This window comes from Oncorhynchus kisutch, unplaced genomic scaffold, assembly GCF_002021735.2.
Source record: "Oncorhynchus kisutch isolate 150728-3 unplaced genomic scaffold, Okis_V2 scaffold1127, whole genome shotgun sequence".
In the NCBI taxonomy this organism is placed as follows: domain Eukaryota; kingdom Metazoa; phylum Chordata; class Actinopteri; order Salmoniformes; family Salmonidae; genus Oncorhynchus; species Oncorhynchus kisutch.
The window spans coordinates 20,361-47,325 of record NW_022263072.1 but is presented as its reverse complement, the minus strand read 5'-3'; the positions used below and the strand labels follow the sequence as shown (position 1 = coordinate 47,325).

General features: G+C 43.3%; 2 protein-coding genes across 4 annotated transcripts; both read right to left on the bottom strand.

Moving 5' to 3' along the window:
- Window positions 1–1,612: 1,612 nt before the first annotated feature.
- On the bottom strand, window positions 1,613–9,436 carry LOC109876520 (contactin-6-like). Its single transcript, XM_020468929.2, has 7 exons — window positions 9,402–9,436; window positions 9,076–9,146; window positions 3,045–3,302; window positions 2,449–2,790; window positions 1,989–2,319; window positions 1,825–1,891; window positions 1,613–1,724 (listed from the first exon to the last, which is right to left on the bottom strand). The coding sequence occupies exons 2-7, from the start codon at window positions 9,128–9,130 to the stop codon at window positions 1,722–1,724; spliced, it is 1,056 nt and encodes a 351-aa protein (XP_020324518.2). The 5' UTR covers window positions 9,131–9,146; window positions 9,402–9,436; the 3' UTR covers window positions 1,613–1,721.
- Window positions 9,437–16,435: 6,999 nt separating this feature from the next.
- Window positions 16,436–26,965, bottom strand: LOC116364959 (B-cell receptor CD22-like). Of its 3 annotated transcripts, XM_031817724.1 has the most exons (11): window positions 26,902–26,965; window positions 21,128–21,198; window positions 20,690–20,941; window positions 20,181–20,546; window positions 19,421–19,675; window positions 18,447–18,707; window positions 18,178–18,268; window positions 18,050–18,104; window positions 17,682–17,918; window positions 17,395–17,498; window positions 16,436–16,891 (listed from the first exon to the last, which is right to left on the bottom strand). In XM_031817724.1, exons 2-10 carry the CDS (start codon window positions 21,180–21,182, stop codon window positions 17,412–17,414), a joined length of 1,659 nt encoding a protein of 552 aa, XP_031673584.1. In that variant the 5' UTR covers window positions 21,183–21,198; window positions 26,902–26,965; the 3' UTR covers window positions 16,436–16,891; window positions 17,395–17,411. The 3 variants fall into 3 exon arrangements, with proteins under 3 accessions (XP_031673584.1, XP_031673583.1, XP_031673582.1); XM_031817723.1 differs by having other exon boundaries at window positions 16,436–17,498; XM_031817722.1 differs by lacking the exon at window positions 17,395–17,498.

Genomic DNA, 26,965 nt, shown 5'->3' with positions numbered 1-26,965 from the left:
GTTTGTTTGTTTATGCATTTCTGTGAATTACTTAGTTAGTAATAAATAAATTATTTAAGACAATTTATGTATGGATGACTCATAGTGAAGACTGGGTTCGTGCAGATAACCAACAATTTGACGAGACTTACGTTAAGTAAATAATTAATTAATTTGACTAATTAGACTAACTAATTGATCAGATAAAATATCTGAAAAGTTATTTTAGGAAATTATAACTTTGTAATCTGAATATTTTTCCTTGGTGCCCCGACTTCCTAGTTAATTAGCTACGTGATTTAATCAGTTGATCGCGTAATAACTAATTACAGAGAATCTTTGATAAAAACTATCAGTCTTCAGTTAATGATAGTTGTCACGTTCTGACCTTAGTTCCTTTGTTTTGTCTTTGTTTTAGTTGGTCAGGGCGTGAGTTGGGGTGGGCAGTCTGTTTGTTTTTCTATGTTGGTTTTTGAGGCCTGGTATGGTTCTCAATCAGAGGCAGATGTCGTTAGTTGTCTCTGATTGAGAATCATACTTCTGAGCTGGAGGCAGCGAATGTCGAGAGGCGGTGGTATGAGAAGGCAGCACGGCGGCGCGATTGGAAGCCCGAGAGACAGCCCCAAAAATGTATTGGGGGTGCGTACACTGGGAGTGTGGCGAAGTCAGGTAGGAGACCTGTGCAAACTTCCCATGCTTACCGGAGAGAGGGACCGGGCAGGCACCGTGTTATGCGGTGGAGAGCACGGTGTCCCCAGTACGCGTGCTTAGCCCGGTGGGCTACATCCCAGCTGGGCTAGAGTGGGCATCGAGCCAGGTGCCATGAAGCCGGCTCTGCGCATCTGGTCTCCAGTGCGTCTCCTCGGGCCGGGGTACATCTGTCCTGAGCCGCCCGCCAGTCCTGAGCTGCCAGAGTCTCCCGTCTGTCCTGAGCTGCCAGAGTCTCCCGTCTGTCCTGAGCTGCCAGAGTCTCCCGTCTGTCCTGAGCTGCCAGTCTCCCGTCTGTCCTGAGCCGGCCACCAGTCCTGAGCTGCCAGAGCCGCCCGCCAGACCTGAGCCGCCAAAACTGCCCGCCAGTCAGGAGCTGCCAGAGCCGCCCGCCAGTCAGGAGCTGCCAGAGCCGCCGGTCGGCCAGGAGCTGCCGGAGCCGCCGGTCAGCCAGGAGCTGCCAGAGCCGCCGGTCAGCCAGGAGCTGCCAGAATCGCCTGTCACGCCGGCGATGCCAGAATCGCCCTTCACTGCCGGAGTCTCCCGTCCGTCCGGTGCTGCCGGAATCTCCCCTCCATCCGGTGCTGCCGGAATCTCCCGTCCATTCGGGACCCGTGGCTGTGGTCCCCAGACCGAGGTCGGCGGCGAGGGTCGCCGCTCTTAAGAGGCCACGGAGGGGAATAAAGAGGCGGAGAAAAACTGTGGTGAAGTGGGGTCCACGTCCCGCGCCAGAGCCGCCACCGCGGACAGACGCCCAACCAGACCCTCCCCTATAGGTTCAGGTTTTGCGGCCGGAGTCCGCACCTTTGGGGGGTGGGGGGGAGGGGGGGTACTGTCGTGTTCTGACCTTAGTTCCTTTGTTTTGTCTTTGTTTTAGTTGGTCAGGGAGTGAGTTGGGGTGGGCAGTCTGTTTGTTTTTCTATGTTGGTTTTTGAGTTTGGCCTGGTATGGTTCTCAATCAGAGGCAGGTGTCGTTATTTGTCTCTAATCATACTTAGGTAGCCTTTTTCCACCTGGGTTTCATGGGTGTGTATTCACTAGACAGGACATGAGGGGTGAAAGATATTACCACAGTCATTGAGTCCATCTATACACAGATGATTGCAGTTCTCAGTCAACTGACTCCAAAAAACGTACCTGTCCTAAGTTCTCTGCTGTGTCTCTGCTGTCTCTTGTGTCAGAGGTGGATTTGGACGCCTTCTTCCTGTTTTGTGAAATAATTAATCAATTAATTGAGCAATATACATATTTTGATCGATTATACCACAGAATGTGAAAAGGGATAAATTCATCTCACTCACCTGAACCACATGAACCCAAAAAGACAGAGTATGAGAATTAGAATAACCACTATGATTCCTACAACTGCATTCTTCAAAGACTTTGGCTCCCCAAAGAACATAACAGGAGAACGGAGATTCTCGTAGCCTACAACACTACAGGAGTAGCTGCCTGCGTCCCCACTGCTGAATTGGTCTAGGTAGAGGTAGTTATCTTGGGTGTTTGGGTTGGTGAGAAGTTGTCCGTTCTTGTACCAGATGTAGGTGGGGTTGTCAGTTAGAGTACAGGTGGTGCTACAGGTCAGTGTCACCTTCCCTTCCTCTGTGCCAGGAGTCTCCTTCACCTGCAGGTCTGAAAAGGGGGAAATGAAGACAAAATAGCACAATCATCATTATTTCCACCAATGAGAGAATGACTTAGACTAGATGATATAATACTGTAATACTGTATAATACTATAATATAATACTGACAGTATTACCTGTGACAATCAGAGTTATTCCAGGGAAGCTGTATCCCCATTTTACCGCAGTTGTTGTAAATCTAAACTTATATTCAGCAGAGTCACTCTCTCTCAGGTCTGTGATTCTCAGGGTGGAGTCCTTGTCTGTAGTTGGTTGGTACTTCACACGACCTGCATATTCTGGGTCCTGGCTTAGATCTGCAGTAACTCCAGACTCCCATTTGTTGAACCAGGATACTTCTGTGACGTTATGCCAGCTGGGATGTCTATACGTGCAGGTAATGTCCACTGTTGACCCCTTCAAGGCACAGATACTCCTCTTGGTGTAAGTCACATTCAAACAGCTCAGACCATGAACACCTGAAACAAAATGTATCTGATCAATTCCTCAAACGATAATGAGACGATTTCAAGTGTTTTAGATGTATAGGACTGGTTCATTTAAAATGAATAAAATATAAATGTATATAACTCATGAAACATGAGACCAACACTTACATGTTGCGTTTATATTGTTGTTCAGTATATTTTCTTATCAGCTGATTTAGGACTGAACAATGCAACTTTAGTAATAATCTAATCAACTTTAAAACTGTAGCTGAATCCAGACTCACACACTGCAGGAGAGAGGAGATCCTCATGGCCTTTTACAGCACAGGAGTAAATGTCTGAAGAGTAAATGTGGATACGATATTGTTGGGAAATGTGCTTATCTAGACGATGTCCATTCTTGTACCAGATGTAGGTGGGGTTGGGGTTGTCACTCAGAGTACAGGTGTTGCTACAGGTCAGTGTCACCTCCTGTCCCTTTACTACGTTGGTGGGAGGCACCATCACCTGGCTTTGTTGTCCACACCTTGTTGCTGTATTTGCTGAGTTGAGTGTAAATGAAAACCGTAGATTAGCATAATTTAGTGATGTGTGACAGACAGCTGGGTCATTCCACAAAGACTGCCTTTTGCTTCCCTTAGTGTAGCAATATTGAATTTTAAAAGCCTGTTATAGTAAATGAAGTGCCCTTTAATATAGATAACATGAAGAATTAAATTAATCTGCTTGCCCTCTAAGGTCAATGTCTGCGCCCCACGGAAATCTAATTAGCACAATACAAAAATCCCCATAAACATCCATCTATTTAAGATAGAGATATGTTTTTTTGCATTGGATGAGTCTCAATCCACCGTATCTGCCTATTTCGCACTTCTGCATCTGCTGTGAAAGGTGACCGAGCTAGAGTGGTGTCTTCTCACCAAATCATCTGAAGCGTCCGAACGGTCTAGGAAGTCCAGAGGTCTCACAAGACTCGTCTGAAGGTCCCCCGTACCAGTTAAACGTGAATGGAAGTATATATGGACACTGATTAGTGCCAAAAATAAGGAGTTAAATACATGTGAAAATATATATATAATAATCCTGATCTCTCAGATGTACAGCACCAGTCAAAGGTTTGGACACACCTACTCATTCAAGGATTTTTCTTAATTTTTACTATTTTCTTGTCACGCCCTGACCTTAGAGAGCCTTTTTATTTGGTTAGGTCGGGGTGTGATTTGGGTGGGCATTCTAGTTGTTTTATTTCTTTGTTGGCCGGGGATGGTTCCCAATCAGAGGCAGCTGTCTATCGTTGTCTCTGATTGGGGATCATACTTAGGTATCCTTTTTTCCACTTGTTTTTGCATAGTTGCTGTCTAGCCATGCAGAACTTTACGTTCGGTTTTGTATTTTGTTGTTTTGTCAGCCTTCAGTATTAAAAATCATGAACCCTTTCCACGCTGCGCTTTGGTCTCATTCATCTAACGTAACAGAAGATCCCACCACAAACGGACCAAGCAGCGTGGTCAGGAGGAGAGGACACAATGGAAACCCAAGAGGCAACCCCAAACATTTTTTTTTGGGGGGGGGCAGATGACGTGGGCGTCGGTGCTGAAGGGTGAGTCCGAGACCAAGGAAGAATTCTTGGACCGTTTGAGCGAGGAGTGGTTGGCAGTGGAGAGGGACGAAAGAGTTTGGAGGGGTTGGAGTCTGGAGCAAGACAGTCACTTTGAGGAGCGTGTGACCCTTCAGGCACACGCTGGCCTCACTGTAGGCTTTGAGGTTACACGTACTGTGTCTCCGGTACACACCCACAGCCCGGTGCGCTCTGTGCCAGCTCCCCGCATTTGCCATGCTAGAGTGGGCATTCAGCCTGGATGGATTGTGCCGGCTCAGCGCTCCTGGTCTCCAGTGCGTCTCTTCGGCCCAGGAAATCCTGCGCCGGCTCTGCACACTGTGTCTCCGGTGCACCTTCACAGCCCAGTGCGTTCTGTGCCAGTGCCCCGCAATTGCCAGGCTAGAGTGAGCATCCAGCCAGGGTGGGTTGTGCCAGCTCTGCGCTCCAGACCTCCGGTGCGTCTCCACGGCCCAGTATACCCTGTGCCAGCTCCACGCACCCGGTCTCCTGTGCGTTTTCCCAGCCTAGTAAGCCCTGTGCCAGCTCTACGCACCAGGCCTCCTGTGACGATCCGTGGCACAAAGTCTCCAGTGACGATCCTTGGCACGAAGCCTCCAGTGACGATCCTTGGCACGAAGCCTCCAGTGACGATCCAATGTCCGGAGCCTCCTGAGACGGTCTGCAGTCCAGACCCTCCAGCGACGGTCTGCAGTCCAGAGCCTCCAGCGACGGTCTGCAGTCCAGAGCATGCAGCGACGGTCCCCGGTCCGGAGCATGCAGCGACGGTCCCCGGTCCGGAGCATGCAGCGACGGTCCCCGGTCCGGAGCATGCAGCGACGGTCCCCGGTCAGGAGCATGCAGCGACGGTCCCCGTCCGGAGCATGCAGCGACGGTCCCCGGTCCGGAGCCTCCAGCGACGGTCCCCGGTCCGGAGCCTCCAGCGACGGTCCCCGGTCCGGAGCATGCAGCGACGGTCCCCGGTCCGGAGCATGCAGCGACGGTCCCCGGTCCGGAGCATGCAGCGACGGTCCTCGTTACGGAGCCACCAGCGACGGTCCCCGGTAAAGGAGCATGCAGCGACGGTCCCCCGTCCGGAACATGCAGTGACGGTCCCCGGTCGGGAGCATGCAGCGACGGTCCCGGTCGGGAGCATGCAGCGACGGTCCCCGGTTCGGGAGCATGCAGCGACGGTCCCCGGTCGGGAGCATGCAGCGACGGTCCCCGTCCGGAGCATGCAGCGACGGTCCCCGGTCCGGTGCATGCAGCGACGAATAACAGGTCACGCCCTGACCTTAGAGAGCCTTTTTATTTCTCTATTTGGTTAGGTCGGGTGTGATTTGGGCATTCTAGTTTTTTTGATTCTTTGTTGGCCAGGTATGGATCCCAATCTGGGGATCATACTTAGGTAGCCTTTTTTCCACTTGTGTTTGTGGGAACTTGTTTTTGCATTGTTTTTGCATAGCTTTTGTATTTTGTTGTTTTGTCGGCATTCAGTATTAAAAATCATGAACACTTTCCACGCTGCGCTTTGGTCTCATTCAACTAACGACGGAAGTAACATTTCTACATTGTAGAATAATAGTGAAGACATCAAAACTGTGTGTACAATGCTGTCATCAAGGCAAAGGGTGGCTACTTTGAAGAATCTCAAATATAAACTATATGTGTATTTGTTTAACACTTTTTTTGGTTACTTCATGATTCCATATGTGTTTTTTCATAGTTTTGATGTCTTCACTATAATTATACTATGTAGAAAATAGTAGAAATAAAGAAAAAACCTTGAATGAGTAGGTGGGTCCAAACTTTGGACTGATACTGTAGGTCTGATACTTCAGAACAAACGTCCTTTAGATTTGTTTTTGAAACAATCTGTTCTATGTAGTGAATCTGTTAATCAATGTGATTGTATGGGCTAACAGCTGTAAGTGATTTATTTCATTTTGGGGGGGGGGGGGGGGGGTGCTTTAAGGAGTCTTAGAATTCCTTCTTAAAACAATTACATGTAACTTAGTTGAATATCTAATAGTTAAATCATCGTGTAAAAGCAGGTGAGCTGGTTCTACTCTTTTTACAAATTTTCTGGTGTTTTGGAAAACTGAGCGGGACGAGAATAACACATCAACCCTGTTACCCATAGATAGACAGGCTAGATATGTTTTAACAATTAAAACATTTTTGTGAAGCTTGCTTTCGAATGCAACTCCCTTTTGCACACAACAACCTTCCATTCTCCTTATCACAATGTCATGGTCGTCCTCCTCTTCATCTGAAGAGGAGAGGCGAGAAGGATCGGAGGACCAAAATGCAGCGTGGCTCTGGCGGATCCTGGATGACTGGCGGATCCTGACTGACTGGCGGATCCTGGCTGACTGGCGGCTCTGGAAGATCCTGGCTGACTGGCGGCTCTGGCGGATCCTGGCAGACTGGCGGCCCTGGCGGATCCTGGCAGACTGGCGGCTCTGGCGGATCCTGGCAGACTGGCGGCTCTGGCGGATCCTGGCAGACTGGCGGCTCTGGCAGATCCTGGCTGACTGGCGGATCCTGGTAGCCTGGCAGATCCTGGCAGACTGGCGGATCTTGCGGATCCTGGCTGACTGGCGGCTCTGGCTGCTCCATGCTGACTGGCGGCTCTGGCGACTCCTTGCAGACTGGCAGCTCTGGCGGCTCCTTGCAGACTGGCAGCTCTGGAAGATCCTGGCTGACTGGCGGCTCTGGCGGATCCTGGCAGACTGGCGGCTCTGGCGGATCCTGGCAGACTGGCGGATCCTGGTAGACTGGCGGATCCTGGCAGACTGGCGGATCCTGGTAGACTGGCGGATCTGGCGGATCCTGGCTGACTGGCGGCTCTGGCTGCTCCATGCTGACTGGCGGCTCTGGCGGCTCCTTGCAGACTGGCGACTCTGGCGGCTCCTTGCAGACTGGCAGCTCTGGCGGCTCCTTGCAGACTGGCAGCTCTGGCAGCTCCTTGCAGACTGGCAGCTCTGGCAGCGCTGGACAGGCGGGAGACTCTGGCAGCGCTGGACAGGTGGGACTGACTGGCAGCGCTGGACAGGCGAAGCGCACTGTAGGCCTGGTGCGTGGTGCTGGCACTGGTGGTACTGGGCCGGGCACACGCACACGCACAGGAAGCCTGGGGCGGGGAGCTGCCACCGGAGGGCTGGTGCGTGGAGGTGGTACTGGATAGACCGGACCGTGCAGGCGCAGTGGAGCGCTTGAGCACCGAGCCTGCACAACCTTACCTAATTGAATGCTCCCGGTCGCCCTGCCAGTGCGGCGAGGTGGAATAGCCCGCATTGGGCTATGCAGGCGAGCCGGGGACACCGTGCGCAAGGCTGGTTCCATGTAAGCCGGCCCAAGGAGACACACTGGAGACCAGATGCGTAGAGCCGGCTTCATGACACTTGGCTCGATGCCCACTCTAGCCCGGCCGATACGAGGAGCTGGTATGTACCACACCGGGCTATGCACCCGCACTGGAGACACCGTGCGCTCCACAGCATAACACGGTGCCTGCCCGGTCTCTCTAGCCCCCCGGTAAGCACAGAAAGTTGGCGCAGGTCTCCTACCTGGCTTCGCCATACTCCCTGTGTGCCGCCCCCCCAAGACATTTTTGGGGCTGACTCTCGGGCTTCCATCTGCGTCGCCGTGCTGGCTCCTCATACCAGCGCCTCTCCGCCGTCACCGCCTCCAGCTCTTCTTTGGGGCGACGATATTCTCCTGGCTGTGCCCAGGGTCCTTTACCGTCCAAGATTTCCTCCCATGTCCAGAAACCTGGATTTTGCTGCTCCTGCTGCTGCTGCCTGTCACCACGCCGCTTGGTCCTGTTGTGGTGGGTGATTCTGTCACGGTCGTCATCCTCTTCATCTGAAGAGGAGAGGTGAGAAGGATCGGAGGACCAAAATGCAGCGTGGTTATCTTTATACATCTTTAATGAAGATGATAAATGAACAATATACAAAAAAACAAGAAACGTGAAAATCCCTAAACAGCCCTATCTGGTGCAACAAACACAGAGACAGGAACAATCACCCACCAAACACTCAAAGAACATGGCTGCCTAAATATGGTTCCCAATCAGAGACAACGATAAACCTGCCTCTGATTGAGAACCACTCCAGGCAACCATAGACTTACTTAGACTACTTCACTAAAACACAATCCCATAACCTACAAAAAAACCCTAGATAAAACACACCACATAAATAACCCATGTCACACCCTGGCCTGACCAAAATAATAAAGAACACACAAAATACTAAGGCCAGGGCGTGACACACAAGGGGATTAACGGCGGATTTAAGATGAAATCGTCAACCCTGTTATGTTCAACCCTGTTATGTTCAACCCTGTAACTTTATTTGGAACTTAAGAGGCACTTACTGTAGTCATTTTTTATTGAATCTCTTGAGATGAGAAAACACATGTTTTATTAAGTTGAACATGTGCTCTTTGACAGAATGTCAAAATGAGATGAAATCTGAATAATCTTTTGACCAAGATACACTTCTCAGAAGGCACCGAATTGGTGGAACGACCCAGCTTCTGAAGGGAAATGAGAATGCCTAAAATACCCTTGAACACACCAGAATATTCATATTCATGTTGTCCTGAACTGTCTCATGGCATTTTGTAATTGTCTGTAGATGTAATAGCAACCAGGATAGCTATCATAAGAAGACTATTACAAATCTAAGAACGTGACCATACAGTACCTGCCATTGACAAGAGAAAGACCACAAACACACTTCCTGGTTTTCTCAAGGCCATTGTTGCATCACCCACCCTGTAGTGTTAGAAACATAAACAACAACTCACTCTATACCTGGTGAATAACTACTCCTTAGAAATGAATTAAGAGTTGTCTATAGCACTGTATACACATAATAATCATTTTATTGCTCAAAAGCTGTTTTATTCTTACAATCCTATAGCATTGAGACATGGGTCCCTAGTATTATCATTAGCCAGAATAATATGGTTAATCACTAAAAACATACTACCAAACACAATTTTATAAGATATCTTCAAGTGTACTTACAGAGAAAAGTGGAGAGGTTTTGTAAGACAACTCACTGGCAGTATGAAAACAAGAAGTAAGTGAGTGGTTGACACATGAGGGCACAAGTTGCTGTAATTTCCTTCCTTTTCATGCAAAAAGACAACTACTTGTGGACGGTTTACAGGCAGAACACATTTCAGAAGTTGCATCACGGCTGACCAAAAAACGTGTTGCATGGCGGCATCTGCCCCAGCACATTAGATTCTGTTTAATAAAATAGACGCAAAGGGGACAAACTGCTGTTTTTTAAACCGATTTGCCTCATGATTTTGTCAACTCACACATGAAGATTGCTGCTGCAGGCTCTTTGTATGTCTTGACCAATCAGATTAATTGAAATCGCAGGTCGCGAGGTTTGGGCACAACCCACAAAGGTCAAGGAGCGCACTCCACTGTCCTCCTTTATTTATTTAGTAAGCATGATAACACATCAGTCCAGACAGACAGAAGTACACGCTTGAGAGAGAAATTTGCAGAAGAATTTGCAAAATGTATAATGATTATTTATTTACTAAATTATGTTCAAATGTTAAACAATTTACTTTCATATGAATTTTGAATTAAAATGTTGATTAACTGTTGTTTATCAGCCCATTGCTAATGGGCTGATAAGCTAATGCTAGTAGGCAACCTCGTCCTGCTTATCAGGTGTTTAGAGATCAACAACTCAACTAACAAGGTCTAGTTGTAGATTCAGTAATGCATCAGTTGTGAAGACCCAGACAGTTTTAAAATCATTAATTGGGGAACATGCTAGCCAGCTAAATACATTTGTTCCCAGGGACTAAAGTGGGCACCTGATCGCGTTTCACTCCATTGCAGTGGCTTGGCAGGAGAAAACAGTCGTGCCCGTCTTGTTTGCAGGTAAGACATGTTAAAAAATAAATGCCATCTGATGAAATAGTGGCAAATGCAGCCAACTATTTTATTAGATCTAGGCTTGCAAGCCAGCCAAGTTATTTGTGCATTCTCTGTTGATGAGTCTGTTTAGCTACTTTGCTAGCTAGCAGCATGCAGTGTCTGATTGGGTTTGGTGTTACTAGTTCAAATGAAAGATTGTTTTTCTACTCTCATTCTAAACTGACCAAGCCTATGAAAAACTGTTAACAAAACTATTGCACTTCTAATAAAGGTAGTTGAGGCTTCAGAAACATGAATCAGCACTGAGATTTGGTCAGTGAGGTTCATTTCTACCCCCCTTGTCTCTGCTTGTTCCACCTTGAAGGACACCTGACCCTGTCACCCTGCAGATCTAAGGAACTTGTTGTGAACCTCCCAGCCACCAGGATGATCCCCATATCCAAGGATTTTATTAAGGACTGTGCAATATCACAATGTTAGGAATGGATTCACCAGCTATTGTTTATCATGCAGATTTGTCTGAACATCATAATTTATGAAACTCATTCTTAAATACAGACATTAATTTCTGTCCCAGGGAATTGCACTATGTGCACATCTTCAATTTAGATCACAATTATTTAAATGAGGTGTTAGTAAAGGGCTGGAACAGAAACGTGTAAACTCCTGTCCTGTGTATAAAACAAATCCTGTGGCGGTCATGACAAAATCATGTAGTGAACAATCTTATGAACGTTGGAGGTTAATCTCCTGGAGATGTCACTCACGTGGGAATGACTTATTTTGTACAATGGACTGTGTATTAAGGACTCGTGCACAGGTACAGAAACAACTATAAAAGTGTAACATTTATTCCAAATTGCAAGTGATGCCTTCACGTGTTTTGGTTTTGAGAAATCAACAGAAGAAAGGCCTCAATAATATTCCCATGCTGTATTCATTTAATATATATCCTATTTGATATGCATTTAAATATACTGAACACAAATATAAACACCTCATGCAACAATTTCAACAACTTTACTGAGTTACAGTTCATATAAGGAAATCAGTCAATTGAAAGACAATTATTTTAGCCCTCATCTATGGATTTTACATGACTGGGAATGCAAATGTGCATCTGTTGGTCACATATACACTATATATACACACAAAAGCATGTGGACACCCCTTCAAATGAGTGGATTTATCCACATCCGTTGCTGAGAGGTGTATACAGTGCATTCAGGAAAGTATTCAGACCCCTTGACATTTCCACATTTTGTTACATCCTTGTTCTAAAATGGATTAAATTGCTTTTTTCCCTCATCAATCTACACATAATATCCCATAATTATAAAGCCTCATGGCTTGGTTTTTGCTCTGACATGCACTGTCAACTGTGGGACCTTATATAGACAGGTGTGTGCCTTTCCAAATCTTGTCCAATCAATTGAATTTACCACAGGTGGACTCCAATCAATGGAAACAGGATGAACCTGAGAAAAATGTTCAGTCTCGTAGCAAAGGGTCTGAATACCAATGTAAATAAATTATTTCTGTTTATATTTTTTTAATTAATTTTCTACTATTTCTAAAGAACTATTCACCTTGTGATTATGGGGTATTGTAATTAGATGAAGGATTTTTCTTATTTTTTAAATTCCATTTTAGAATAATGCTGTAACATAACAAAATGTGGAAAAAGTCAAGGGGTCTGAATACCTTCTCAATGTACTGAAAAATTGAGCACACAGCCATGCAATTTCCATAGACAAATATTGGCAGTAGAATTACATTACTGAAGAAATCAGTGCATTTCAATGTGGTACCATCATAGGATGCCACCTTTCAAACAAGTCAATTTGTCAAATTTCTGTCCTGCTAGAGCTGCCCCAGTCAACTGTAAGTGCTGTTATTGTGAAGTGGAAACATCTAAGAGAATCAATGGCTCTGCCAGGAAGTGGTAGGTCACACAAGCTCACAGAACGGGACCGCTGAGTGCTGAAACAAATAGAGCGTAAAAATAGTCTTTCCTCGGTAGCAACACTCACTACCAAGTTCCAAACTGCCTCTGGAAGCAAAGTCAGCACAGGAAATGTTTGTTGGGAGCTTCATGAAATGGGTTTCCATGGCCAACCATCCGCACACAAGTCTGACATCATTATACGCAATAATAAGTGTTGGCTGGAGTGGTGTAAAGCTCGCCGCCATTGGACTCTGGGGCAGTGGAAATGTGTTCTCTGGAGTGATGAATCACGCTTCACCATCTGGCAGTCCGACAGACTAATCTGGATGCCAACTGTAAAGTTCGGTGGAGGAGGAATAATGGTATGGGGCTGTTTCTCATGGTTCCTGCTAGGCCCCATAGAACACAGACTGCGAGCCAGGCCTAATCACCCAACACCAGTGCCCGACGTCACTATTGCTCGTGGCTAAATAGAAGCAAGACACTGCAGCAATGTTTCAACATCTAGTGGAAAGACTTCCCAGAAAAATGATAGGCTGTAATAGCAACAAAGGGGGGACCAGCTCCATATTAATGCCCATGGTTTTGGAATGAGATGTTTGACGAGCAGGTGTCCACATACTTTTGGCCATGTAGTGTATGTGTATGTTATTGCTGGGCTGGAACAGAAGTCTGCACACCCAGCATACCTTCAGGAGAAGGATTGGCCTGCTACAGTTGTGATACGTTTGTAGCTTACATTGTGTGTGACTTTTAACTTTGTTGTATACAACATTTGTCTAGTTAGAGAAACAGACACCACTCTGCAGAGAGCCCTCTATCCTGACACCTCTGGAGCAATGCTGCAGGTAAAACAATGATCCTCCTTTTACTCTCTGTCTCTGTCTCTGTCTCAGTCCCTGTCTCTGTCTCTCTATCTCTGTCTCTGTCTCGGTCCCTGTCCCTGTCTCTCTATCTCTGTCTCTGTCTCAGTCTCGGTCCCTGTGTCTCTCTGTCTCTCTATCTCGGTCTCTATCCCTGTCTCTGTCTCTCTGTCTCTGTCTCTCTCTCCCGGTTACACCTGTTACCGCTGCAGGGTAGCATGGCCATGCCCAAGACACCAGTGCCCCCACACATTGGCTCGCTCGCATAGCCAACCCACAACATCTTTTAAATGACATTTGGAGTTCCTGGTGTGACATGTATCAATGAATTTTGATTAGTTCCAGATGCTGCCTGTGTGTGGGGTGGGGTTTTGTGTTTAGATGTCTGTTGCTTCCCGGTGTCCAGAGATCCCTCTTATCCATGTACAGGTTGGCGTGCTCTGGAAGGATGAGAGGGGAGAGTGTGGCCTTATCTAAATTCAGTGGAACTTTGTAAGTGTTCCCATCTCCCTCCAGATCCTCTCTGTCTTCCTGAGTACGCCTTCCTCAATTATACCCAAATCATATCAAATCAAAGTTTACTTGTCACGTGCGCGAATACAACCTTACAGTGAAATGCTTACTTACAGGCTCTAACCAACAGTGCAAAAAAGGTATGAGATGAACAATAGGTAAGTATAGAAATAAAAACAGTAAAAAGACAATGAAAAATAACTGAAAAATCCAGAAAATCACATAATAAAATTATAATAAAAAAAATAAAAAAAATGCCAACAGTTTTATCTGAGTGCACAAATCAGTATGCCTACCTACCAAAGCCCAGCACTACTAGCACCCTTGTGAAAGCCACACAGTATACTATATTAAACCCTATAGTAAACTATATTAAACCCTATAGTATACTATATTAAACCCTATAGTATACTATATTAAACCCTATAGTATACTATATTAAACCCTATAGTATACTATATTAAACCCTATAGTAGAGCCTATAGTATCCTATATTAAACCCTATAGTATACTATATTAAACCCTATAGTATCCTATATTAAACCCTATAGTATACTATATTAAACCCTATAGTATACTATATTAAACCCTATAGTAGAGCCTATAGTATCCTATATTAAACCCTATAGTATACTATATTAAACCCTATAGTATCCTATATTAAACCCTATAGTATACTATATTAAACCCTATAGTATACTATATTAAACCCTATAGTAGAGCCTATAGTATACTATATTAAACCCTATAGTAGAGCCTATAGTATACTATATTAAACCCTATAGTATACTATATTAAACCCTATAGTAGACCCTATAGTATACTATATTAAACCCTACAGTATCCTATATTAAACCCTATAGTATACTATATTAAACCCTATAGTATACTATATTAAACCCTATAGTATACTATATTAAACCCTATAGTAGAGCCTATAGTATCCTATATTAAACCCTATAGTATACTATATTAAACCCTATAGTATCCTATATTAAACCCTATAGTATACTATATTAAACCCTATAGTATACTATATTAAACCCTATAGTAGAGCCTATAGTATCCTATATTAAACCCTATAGTATACTATATTAAACCCTATAGTATCCTATATTAAACCCTATAGTATACTATATTAAACCCTATAGTATACTATATTAAACCCTATAGTAGAGCCTATAGTATACTATATTAAACCCTATAGTAGAGCCTATAGTATACTATATTAAACCCTATAGTATACTATATTAAACCCTATAGTAGACCCTATAGTATACTATATTAAACCCTACAGTATCCTATATTAAACCCTATAGTATACTATATTAAACCCTATAGTAGAGCCTATAGTATACTATATTAAACCCTATAGTATACTATATTAAACCCTATAGTAGAGCCTATAGTATACTATATTAAACCCTATAGTATACTATATTAAACCCTATAGTATACTATATTAAACCCTATAGTATACTATATTAAACCCTATAGTAGACCCTATAGTATACTATATTAAACCCTATAGTAGAGCCTATAGTATACTATATTAAACCCTATAGTATACTATATTAAACCCTATAGTAGACCCTATAGTATACTATATTAAACCCTATAGTAGAGCCTATAGTATACTATATTAAACCCTATAGTATACTATATTAAACCCTATAGTAGACCCTATAGTATACTATATTAAACCCTACAGTATCCTATATTAAACCCTATAGTATACTATATTAAACCCTATAGTAGAGCCTATAGTATACTATATTAAACCCTATAGTATACTATATTAAACCCTATAGTATACTATATTAAACCCTATAGTATACTATATTAAACCCTACAGTATCCTATATTAAACCCTATAGTATACTATATTAAACCCTATAGTAGAGCCTATAGTATACTATATTAAACCCTATAGTATACTATATTAAACCCTATAGTAGACCCTATAGTATACTATATTAAACCCTATAGTATACTATATTAAACCCTATAGTATACTATATTAAACCCTATAGTATACTATATTAAACCCTATAGTATACTATATTAAACCCTATAGTATACTATATTAAACCCTATAGTATACTATATTAAACCCTATAGTAGACCCTATAGTATACTATATTAAACCCTATAGTAGAGCCTATAGTATACTATATTAAACCCTATAGTATACTATATTAAACCCTATAGTAGAGCCTATAGTATACTATATTAAACCCTATAGTAGAGCCTATAGTATACTATATTAAACCCTATAGTATACTATATTAAACCCTATAGTAGACCCTATAGTATACTATATTAAACCCTACAGTATCCTATATTAAACCCTATAGTATACTATATTAAACCCTATAGTAGAGCCTATAGTATACTATATTAAACCCTATAGTATACTATATTAAACCCTATAGTAGAGCCTATAGTATACTATATTAAACCCTATAGTATACTATATTAAACCCTATAGTATACTATATTAAACCCTATAGTATACTATATTAAACCCTATAGTAGACCCTATAGTATACTATATTAAACCCTATAGTAGAGCCTATAGTATACTATATTAAACCCTATAGTATACTATATTAAACCCTATAGTAGACCCTATAGTATACTATATTAAACCCTATAGTATACTATATTAAACCCTATAGTAGAGCCTATAGTATACTATATTAAACCCTATAGTATACTATATTAAACCCTATAGTAGACCCTATAGTATACTATATTAAGCCCTATCGTATACTATATTAAACCATATAGTAGACCAATATTTAGAATAAAAAGACAAAAATGAATTAAATATGAAATCAATTCAAAGTTTATTGGTCACACATATTTTGCATTGTTATTGCGGGTGTGTTGGTGTAGTGAAATGTTTGTTGATAGTCTTCTGCCGACAATAAGTCTTTTAAAGACAATTTTCCTGACGTTTGCAGAGATCACACTTGCGCTAAATGCTGCGGATGTTGGTTTAAATTAACTTTAAAATTAAAGTGCGGTATGCTTGTCCATAATTTGATTGAATCCCAGGCAGAGTCATCTTATGTTCAGGTCGCCTGGTGTTCAGGGTGCATCCAAAATGGCACCCTATTCCCTACATAGTGCACTAGAGTGAACAAAGTACCATTTGGGATGCAACAAAGATCGTCTTGTGTTCAGGTCTTCTTAGTTCTTGGTTCGTTGACTGTTCTATAGAACACAGAGGAGACCTCCTCAGCTTCCTGTGAGAAAGGTCCTCCTGTGAGAAAGGTCTGATGAGAAAGAAGATGCAACATGTCATCATTCATCCTCACTTCTGGGGTCTCATTTAAAGTGTCAAGTTTTATTAGTCGTATGTACAGGATACTCATGGTACACAGCGTCCAACTAAATGCTTACTGGCAGGTTCCTTCTCAATAATGCAACAAGACATAATAAAAGATAACAATACGAACGTAAAGAAAATGTCTCAGTAGAATAGAATAAACATTGTAGCTTAAGTATAACACAGCAAGACACTTTATAGTCCGATATTTACATGTGTTCTGGGGAAAAGGGGGGGGGGGCAAGTGTTTCAATTGTGCACTATTTACCAATCATAATAAGAGTCTGGTAGCAGCAGTTGTGATGTGTAGCATGAATGTGTATGTTTGTGTGTGTGAGTTCATGTGTGCTAAGGTGCGAGGAAACATTGCAGGTGGTCAGTCCAGTTCAAGTGTTAAGCAGTCTGATGGCTTGTAGATATAAACTGTCTCTGAGCCTGTTGGTATCAGACCTCATGCTCCGATACCGTCAGCCTGACGGTAAGGGTGTGAACAGCTCGTGGCTGGGGTGTGTGGGGTCCTTGATGCTGGGGGCCTTCCTCAGGCACCCTATAGTCTGTATAGATGTTAATACATTTAAACTAAACTGCTTTGAAGTCATTGTAAATCTTAATACATTTAAACCAAACAACTGCTGATCTGCTTAACATATAAGTGTTGTATGCATTTTTAACTGCCAAGTACAAGGGCCATCTAATTTTGAAAATATCTGGGGTGTTGTAATGCTCAACTTGCTCACCGGGGGGGCAGCACTGGGGCGGTTGAATTTTACAACAGCGTATTGGACATCCTCATCCTCTTTCTGGGTTTGAGGCAGTTGGACAGTGGAGTACAGAGGCACTTCCTGGTTATTGGAGCCAGAGAAGTGGATGCTGGTGTAGTGAACGTCATCCTGGTTGTCTGTGTCTGCTCTCTGTACTGAAGTAGGGGTCATGGCCATGCCCGATATGTTGTCATTCATGGGACTAGAGTTTCCCTGATGGAGAGAGGACAGACAAGATAAGCAGACCTGGGGACTATTACATTGGTTCTGTTGTGCCAGGCAAGATTAATCAAGCAGTGAAAGAACTCTAAAAATAAAACAAGTACTGTTTGACCTGAACTCACCTGTCTATTGTCTAATGTGTCCCTTGTGTCAGCGATGGGTTTGGAGGCCTTCTTCCTGTTTTACATTAATTAATGGATGAATGAATGAACATGATAAAGTGAAAGGAAAATCTTACCAAGATTCTCACCTGAACCACATGAAGCCAGAGAGACAGAGGATGAGAACCAGAACAACAACTATGATTCCTACAGCTGCAGTCATAAGTGAGGTGTGTTTCACTAAACAAAAATGTGGAGGAAATTAATACATAGATGTTCTAACTTAAAACAAGAAAAAATAATATTGCTGTAAGCCAATAAATACTTTGCTTAAAATGTTTCTCAATGAGCTTTACATGTAGTGACTATGGGGAAATAATGAGCATGTAAAGGCAGACCATTGAAGATGAAACTTTACCTGTTATAATAATCAGATCTGTAGAGTTCTTAGATGTCATTTTATTCCAGGCCTCACAGTGGTAATGTCCACTGTCTTCAGACCTGAAGTTGGTGATGTTGTAGATCTGTTCGAATCCATTTATTAAAGTCTCATTTTGAAAGTACCAGGTGTATTTGTCCACAGGTGGGTTGCCATCACTGCTGCAGGTCAGAGTCACTGAACTGCCCTCCACTATTTCACCAGAGGGACTGACTGACACTGAGGTGTTACTTGGAGGATCTGGTGTTGAGGATGAAAGAAGGGTTTTATTTGTTTTATTTTAGCACGGAAGTTGACTGAGAACACATTCTCTTGTATAGCAACGACCTGGGGAGTAGTTACAGGGGAGATATATGAGTCAATTGGAAGATGGAGATTAGGTGGACATGGTATGAGGGCCAGAATGGGAATTTAGACAGGACGCTGGGGTTACCACCCCTACTCTTACAATAAGTGCCATTAGATCTTTAATGACCACAGAGAGTCAGGACACCCATTTATCTTCCATCCGACATACACCACCTTACACAGGGCAATGTCCCCAATCACTGCCCTGGGGCATTGGGATATTTTTTTCAGACCAGAGGGAGAAGTCCCTCCTACTGGCACTCCAACACCACTTCCAACTGCATCTGGTCTCCCATCCAGGGACAACCCTGTTTAGCTTCAGAAGCAAGCCAGCAGTGGGATGCAGGGTGGTATGCTGCTGGTAAAATGGTAAGAAGAGTGTAACCAGCATCACTCTGCTGCTTCCTTCCTCACAAGCTCGCAAGGAGATTAGATCTCAGATTCTCTGTCTTGCAAACACATGTGACATCCCTCTTAAACTATTAACCATCTGTCACCAAAAAGCGAGCATGATGCAGTTTGGGGGTATTTCCAGTTCAGGAGGGAGTTTAAAGAGCACACACAGTACAATGAAGTTTAAACTGTCATTTTTTACAAATACTTACAAATGACAGTCAGAGTCTCTTCAGGAGTGTAGAGATTATTGTGGCCTTTTACAGCACAGGAGTATCTGCCTGCATCTTCACTGCTGACTGGGTCTAGGATCAGGGAGTTATCTAGAGTCTTTGAGTTGGTGAGATGTTGTCCGTTCTTGTACCAGATGTAGGTGGGTTTGGGGTTCTCAGTCAGAGTACAGGTGGTGCTACAGGTCAGTGTCAGATTCCCTTTCTCTGTGGCAGGAGTCACCTTCACCTGCAGACCTGAAATTAGGTGTAGATGCATCACTTTGTCAATACTCTGTGCCATAGACCAAGACTCCATATCTTAAACTGTTTGTGTAATATTACCTGTATTAGTAGTTGTACTAGTAAAAGTAGAAGATATTATATATTACCTGTATCAGTAGTTGTAGTAGTAGATATTATATATTACCTGTATTAGTAGTTATAGTAGTAGATATTATATATTACCTGTATCAGTAGTTGTAGTAGTAGATATTATATATTACCTGTATTAGTAGTTATAGTAGTAGATATTATATATTACCTGTATTAGTAGTTATAGTAGTAGATATTATATATTACCTGTATCAGTAGTTGTAGTAGTAGATATTATATATTACCTGTATTAGTAGTTATAGTAGTAGATATTATATATTACCTGTATTAGTAGTTATAGTAGTAGATATTATATATTACCTGTATTAGTAGTTGTAGTAGTAGATATTATATATTACCTGTATTAGTAGTTGAAATAATATATTACCTGTGACAGTCAGAGTTGTTCCAGGGAAGCTGTACCCCCATTCTGTGTGCTGTGTTTTAAATCTGAACTTGTACTCAGCTGAATCTCTCTTTCTCAGGTCTGTGATTTTCAGGGTGCAGTCTTTCTCTTGAATCACAAGGTATTTTGGGTGGGTCTTAAGGTACTCAGCACGGTCTGCGTGCTCTGGGTCCAAGTTCAGGACTTTTAGCACTTCATCACGTTTCTCTTGGATATACCAGTTTGCTTCTAAAACGTTGTGACTATTTGGGTGTCTATATGTGCAGGGCAGTTCCACTGTTGAGCCCTTCAAAGCACAGATACTCTGATGGGTGTAAGTCACGTTGAAACAGTAATGACCGAAAACACCTAAAACGATTGGATGTCCATCAATTGGATACAATAGTTTCATGGTACTGTAAATAAGCACTGACTAAAGTTATCTGTCGTGGTATCCTTGCATTAGGTAATCTTAGATTTAAAAAATGTACTGTGGTTGAATCGATACTCACACACTGCAGGAGAGAGGAGATCCTCAAAGCCTTTTACAGCACAGGAGTAGATGTCTGAATGATAACTGGTAGCTGACAATGTGGACTTGGATGACGATGATAGACGTTGTCCGTTCTTGTACCAAATGTAGGTGGGGTTATCAGTCAGAGTACAGGTGGTGTTACAGGTTACTGTCACCTTCTGTCCCCACACTGCATTGGTGGGAAACACCATCACTTGGATTTTCTGTCCACACTGTGTTGCCGTAGTTGCTGAGTTGAGTGTGAATGGAAACCATAGAGAAGTGTCAGAGAGATGTGAGAGACAACTACTAAAGTGACATGGAGACGCCTAACAGACAATTCCACTGAACACACCAGAATAACATGAAGTAGCATCTTGGATTGTATGTTGATTGAACAATAAAGAAAGAGGGTAAGAAATGAATGAGTCCATACCTGCCACAGACAAGAGAAGGACCACCAACACACTTCCTGCTGTTCTCAAGGCCATTGTTGCATCTCCCTCCCTGCAGTATTAGAAACATAAAGGACCCACCAGCTGCACTAAAACCTGGTGTTTCAAGTATACTGTACCACAGCACTCTACTGGCAATGTACTGTACCACAGCACTCTACTGGCAATGTACTGTACCACAGCACTCTACTGGTAATGTACTGTACCACAGCACTCTACTGGCAATGTACTGTACCACAGCACTCTACTGGCAATGTACTGTACCACAGCACTCTACTGGCAATGTACTGTACCACAGCACTCTACTGGCAATGTACTGTACCACAGCACTCTACTGGCAATGTACTGTACCACAGCACTCTACTGGCAATGTACTGTACCACAGCACTCTACTGGTAATGTAATGTACCACAGCACTCTACTGGCAATGTACTGTACCACAGCACTCTACTGGCAATGTACTGTACCACAGCACTCTACTGGCAATGTACTGTACCACAGCACTCTACTGGCAATGTACTGTACCACAGCACTCTACTGGCAATGTACTGTACCACAGCACTCTACTGGCAATGTACTGTACCACAGCACTCTACTGGCAATGTACTGTACCACAGCACTCTACTGGCAATGTACTGTACCACAGCACTCTACTGGCAATGTACTGTACCACAGCACTCTACTGGCAATGTACTGTACCACAGCACTCTACTGGCAATGTACTGTACCACAGCACTCTACTGGCAATGTACTGTACCACAGCACTCTACTGGCAATGTACTGTACCACAGCACTCTACTGGCAATGTACTGTACCACAGCACTCTACTGGCAATGTACTGTACCACAGCACTCTACTGGCAATGTACTGTACCACAGCACTCTACTGGCAATGTACTGTACCACAGCACTCTACTGGCAATGTACTGTACCACAGCACTCTACTGGCAATGTACTGTACCACAGCACTCTACTGGCAATGTACTGTACCACAGCACTCTACTGGCAATGTACTGTACCACAGCACTCTACTGGCAATGTACTGTACCACAGCACTCTACTGGCAATGTACTGTACCACAGCACTCTACTGGCAATGTACTGTACCACAGCACTCTACTGGCAATGTACTGTACCACAGCACTCTACTGGCAATGTACTGTACCACAGCACTCTACTGGCAATGTACTGTACCACAGCACTCTACTGGCAATGTACTGTACCACAGCACTCTACTGGCAATGTACTGTACCACAGCACTCTACTGGCAATGTACTGTACCACAGCACTCTACTGGCAATGTACTGTACCACAGCACTCTACTGGCAATGTACTGTACCACAGCACTCTACTGGCAATGTACTGTACCACAGCACTCTACTGGCAATGTACTGTACCACAGCACTCTACTGGCAATGTACTGTACCACAGCACTCTACTGGCAATGTACTGTACCACAGCACTCTACTGGCAATGTACTGTACCACAGCACTCTACTGGCAATGTACTGTACCACAGCACTCTACTGGCAATGTACTGTACCACAGCACTCTACTGGCAATGTACTGTACCACAGCACTCTACTGGCAATGTACTGTACCACAGCACTCTACTGGCAATGTACTGTACCACAGCACTCTACTGGCAATGTACTGTACCACAGCACTCTACTGGCAATGTACTGTACCACAGCACTCTACTGGCAATGTACTGTACCACAGCACTCTACTGGCAATGTACTGTACCACAGCACTCTACTGGCAATGTACTGTACCACAGCACTCTACTGGCAATGTACTGTACCACAGCACTCTACTGGCAATGTACTGTACCACAGCACTCTACTGGTAATGTAATGTACCACAGCACTCTACTGGCAATGTACTGTACCACAGCACTCTACTGGCAATGTACTGTACCACAGCACTCTACTGGCAATGTACTGTACCACAGCACTCTACTGGCAATGTACTGTACCACAGCACTCTACTGGCAATGTACTGTACCACAGCACTCTACTGGCAATGTACTGTACCACAGCACTCTACTGGCAATGTACTGTACCACAGCACTCTACTGGCAATGTACTGTACCACAGCACTCTACTGGCAATGTACTGTACCACAGCACTCTACTGGCAATGTACTGTACCACAGCACTCTACTGGCAATGTACTGTACCACAGCACTCTACTGGCAATGTACTGTACCACAGCACTCTACTGGCAATGTACTGTACCACAGCACTCTACTGGTAATGTAATGTACCACAGCACTCTACTGGCAATGTACTGTACCACAGCACTCTACTGGCAATGTACTGTACCACAGCACTCTACTGGCAATGTACTGTACCACAGCACTCTACTGGCAATGTACTGTACCACAGCACTCTACTGGCAATGTACTGTACCACAGCACTCTACTGGCAATGTACTGTACCACAGCACTCTACTGGCAATGTACTGTACCACAGCACTCTACTGGCAATGTACTGTACCACAGCACTCTACTGGCAATGTACTGTACCACAGCACTCTACTGGCAATGTACTGTACCACAGCACTCTACTGGCAATGTACTGTACCACAGCACTCTACTGGCAATGTTTTATTTTATTTATTTATTTAACCAGGTAGGCAAGTTGAGAACAAGTTCTCATTTACAATTGCGACCTGGCCAAGATAAAGCAAAGCAGTTCGACAGATAAAACGACACAGAGTTACACATGGAGTAAAAACAAACATACAGTCAATAATGCAGTATAAACAAGTCTATATACAATGTGAGCAAATGAGGTGAGAAGGGAGGTAAAGGCAAAAAAGGCCATGATGGCAAAGTAAATACAATATAGCAAGTAAAATACTGGAATGGTAGTTTTGCAATGGAAGAATGTGCAAAGTAGAAATAAAAATAATGGGGTGCAAAGGAGCAAAATAAATAAATAAATTAAATACAGTTGGGAAAGAGGTAGTTGTTTGGGCTAAATTATAGGTGGTCTATGTACAGGTGCAGTAATCTGTGAGCTGCTCTGACAGTTGGTGCTTAAAGCTAGTGAGGGAGATAAGTGTTTCCAGTTTCAGAGATTTTTGTAGTTCGTTCCAGTCATTGGCAGCAGAGAACTGGAAGGAGAGGCGGCCAAAGAAATAATTGGTTTTGGGGGTGACTAGAGAGATATACCTGCTGGAGCGCGTGCTACAGGTGGGAGATGCCATGGTGACCAGCGAGCTGAGATAAGGGGGGACTTTACCTAGCAGGGTCTTGTAGATGACATGGAGCCAGTGGGTTTGGCGACGAGTATGAAGCGAGGGCCAGCCAACGAGAGCGTACAGGTCGCAATGGTGGGTAGTATATGGGGCTTTGGTGATAAAACGGATTGCACTGTGATAGACTGCATCCAATTTGTTGAGTAGGGTATTGGAGGCTATTTTGTAAATGACATCGCCAAAGTCGAGGATTGGTAGGATGGTCAGTTTTACAAGGGTATGTTTGGCAGCATGAGTGAAGGATGCTTTGTTGCGAAATAGGAAGCCAATTCTAGATTTAACTTTGGATTGGAGATGTTTGATATGGGTCTGGAAGGAGAGTTTACAGTCTAACCAGACACCTAAGTATTTGTAGTTGTCCACGTATTCTAAGTCAGAGCCGTCCAGAGTAGTGATGTTGGACAGGCGGGTAGGTGCAGGTAGCGATCGGTTGAAGAGCATGCATTTAGTTTTACTTGTATTTAAGAGCAATTGGAGGCCACGGAAGGAGAGTTGTATGGCATTGAAGCTTGCCTGGAGGGTTGTTAACACAGTGTCCAAAGAAGGGCCGGAAGTATACAGAATGGTGTCGTCTGCGTAGAGGTGGATCAGGGACTCACCAGCAGCAAGAGCGACCTCATTGATGTATACAGAGAAGAGAGTCGGTCCAAGAATTGAACCCTGTGGCACCCAATGTACTGTACCACAGCATTCTACTGGCATCTCAACACAACAGCCATCAATGTGACTCAAACCATCTCTCATCCTGCAATCTTTGCAACATAACTAACTATAGCTGGTGAATAAATACACCTTATACATCAAATGAGAGGTGAAAGGAATTCTATAAAATCTGTACATTATAGGAACACCTGTAATTACAAAAGTACAATGATTCATGTTTTGCTTTAGCTTGAGATTGAGAATCAGTGCTAGAGACTTTAAGTATATGAAGAGATCAACTGTACAGAAGTCAGATGTCTGTGTGTTTAAACTATACTTTCAGTTCCTGTTGATACTATGTTCCAGTCTTACTTCTGCTGGCACCTGATAGCAATAGGAGGAAGAATGATTGGTAACTAACTGCAAATAACAATAAGCTGAACTCCGCCTAGCAGAGACATCTTTGTATTAGCAACTATTAATTATGAGCTTATGGTATTAAAGTGAAGGGACATCACCCTGGGCGGTGTGATCCTTAGTAGGGGATAAAAAGGGAAAACACTAAATTTTGTACTGAGTGTGTTACTTGCAAATTACTGTAAGTGTATACTCCGTCTTGCAATCCTTAATGAACAAACTAATCTCTGATCAAATAGGTTTCCTGTGGTCTCTTGTATAACATAGGGCAAAATTCCCTTACAGAGGTGAACAATCACTTATTGCAGTGTTTCCCAACCCTGGTCCTCCAGTTCCCCCAACATACATTTGAATTGTAACTGGTCAAGCACACCTGATTCAACTTGCCAACTAATCGTCAAGCCCTCAATGAGTTGAGTGAGGTGTTTGTCCAGGGCTATAATTAACATGACTACTGTTGGGGGTGTTGGAGGACCAGGGTGAGGAAACACTGACTTATTGAATAGATCTGTCAGTAGCACTGTTTACACTGTATACATGATTCATTTATAGCTTCAGATGTGTAATATTCTCATAATCCTGACTATAGTACTGATACCTGGGGCCCTATCATTATCAAACACAATACTACAAGATATACAAGTCAAGTGTACTTAGAGTGAAGAGAGGGGGGGGGGGGGGGGTGTCTTGCGCCGTAAGTCAACTTACTGGCAGTGAATAGAAACAGGTAGTGCGAGTTCTGTGGTTGACATATATTTGAAATAGTCAGGACAAAAGTGGCTGATACAGAACTTCCTCTATAAGTCCTTAGCCTGCATGACGCAGTCTACTTATTACTATTATAATGAGACATGGCATTTACAGAGTGCTTTTCAAAGACCTAAAGACACTTGATGCAACATGACTAATGATGTCACATGGGCCTACAGATCTGTGCCCCAGTTAACAGAGTAGATGACTATATATTGAACAGCAACAGAGAGGAGAAAAAATTGTCATTATTATGTAGATTACACCTATGTCAAGTTATGCTATCGTTTGAATAAAGACAACCTATTTAATTACTGATAATGCTAATTACTGAATGCAATTAAGCGGTATCAGGCATTTCATTAATTGGCTCCATTTTAGGACCACTATCGTTTTCACTATATATTTGACCTCTTGGTGATGTCATTCGGAAACATAATGTTAAACTTTTACTGCTATGCGGACGACACACAGCTGTACATGGCGATGAAACATGGTGAAGCCCCAAAAGATGGCGCCGATAGAGATGGTCGCCTCGCTTCAGGTCCTTAGAAAACTATGCAGTCATTTTTTTAAATGTATTATTTCTTACATTGTTAGCTCAGAAAATCTCAAGTGTTATTAGATACAGCCGGGAACAAACCACCAAGAACAAGTAGAATGGTAATGTAACAGGTACTTACAGAGTGAAGAGAGGAGTTTGGTAGGAGACCTTATACTGGCTGTGTGAAACAGAAGAGTGTGAGT

Coding starts and splice junctions, on each gene's coding strand:
- LOC109876520 (XM_020468929.2), bottom strand. CDS start 9,130: ATGGCCTTGAGAAAACCAGGAAGTGTGTTTGTGGTCTTTCTCTTGTCA. Junction 3,303..9,075: donor CTTTCTCTTGTCAATGGCAG/GTACTGTATGGT, acceptor CACTCAACTCAG/CAAATACAGCAACAAGGTGT. Junction 1,892..1,988: donor TTTGGGTTCATGTGGTTCAG/GTGAGTGAGATG, acceptor TTCACAAAACAG/GAAGAAGGCGTCCAAATCCA.
- LOC116364959 (XM_031817722.1), bottom strand. CDS start 21,182: ATGGCCTTGAGAACAGCAGGAAGTGTGTTGGTGGTCCTTCTCTTGTCT. Junction 19,676..20,180: donor AACAACTCTGACTGTCACAG/GTAATATATTAT, acceptor ACCTAATTTCAG/GTCTGCAGGTGAAGGTGACT. Junction 18,708..19,420: donor AGAGACTCTGACTGTCATTT/GTAAGTATTTGT, acceptor CCTCAACACCAG/ATCCTCCAAGTAACACCTCA.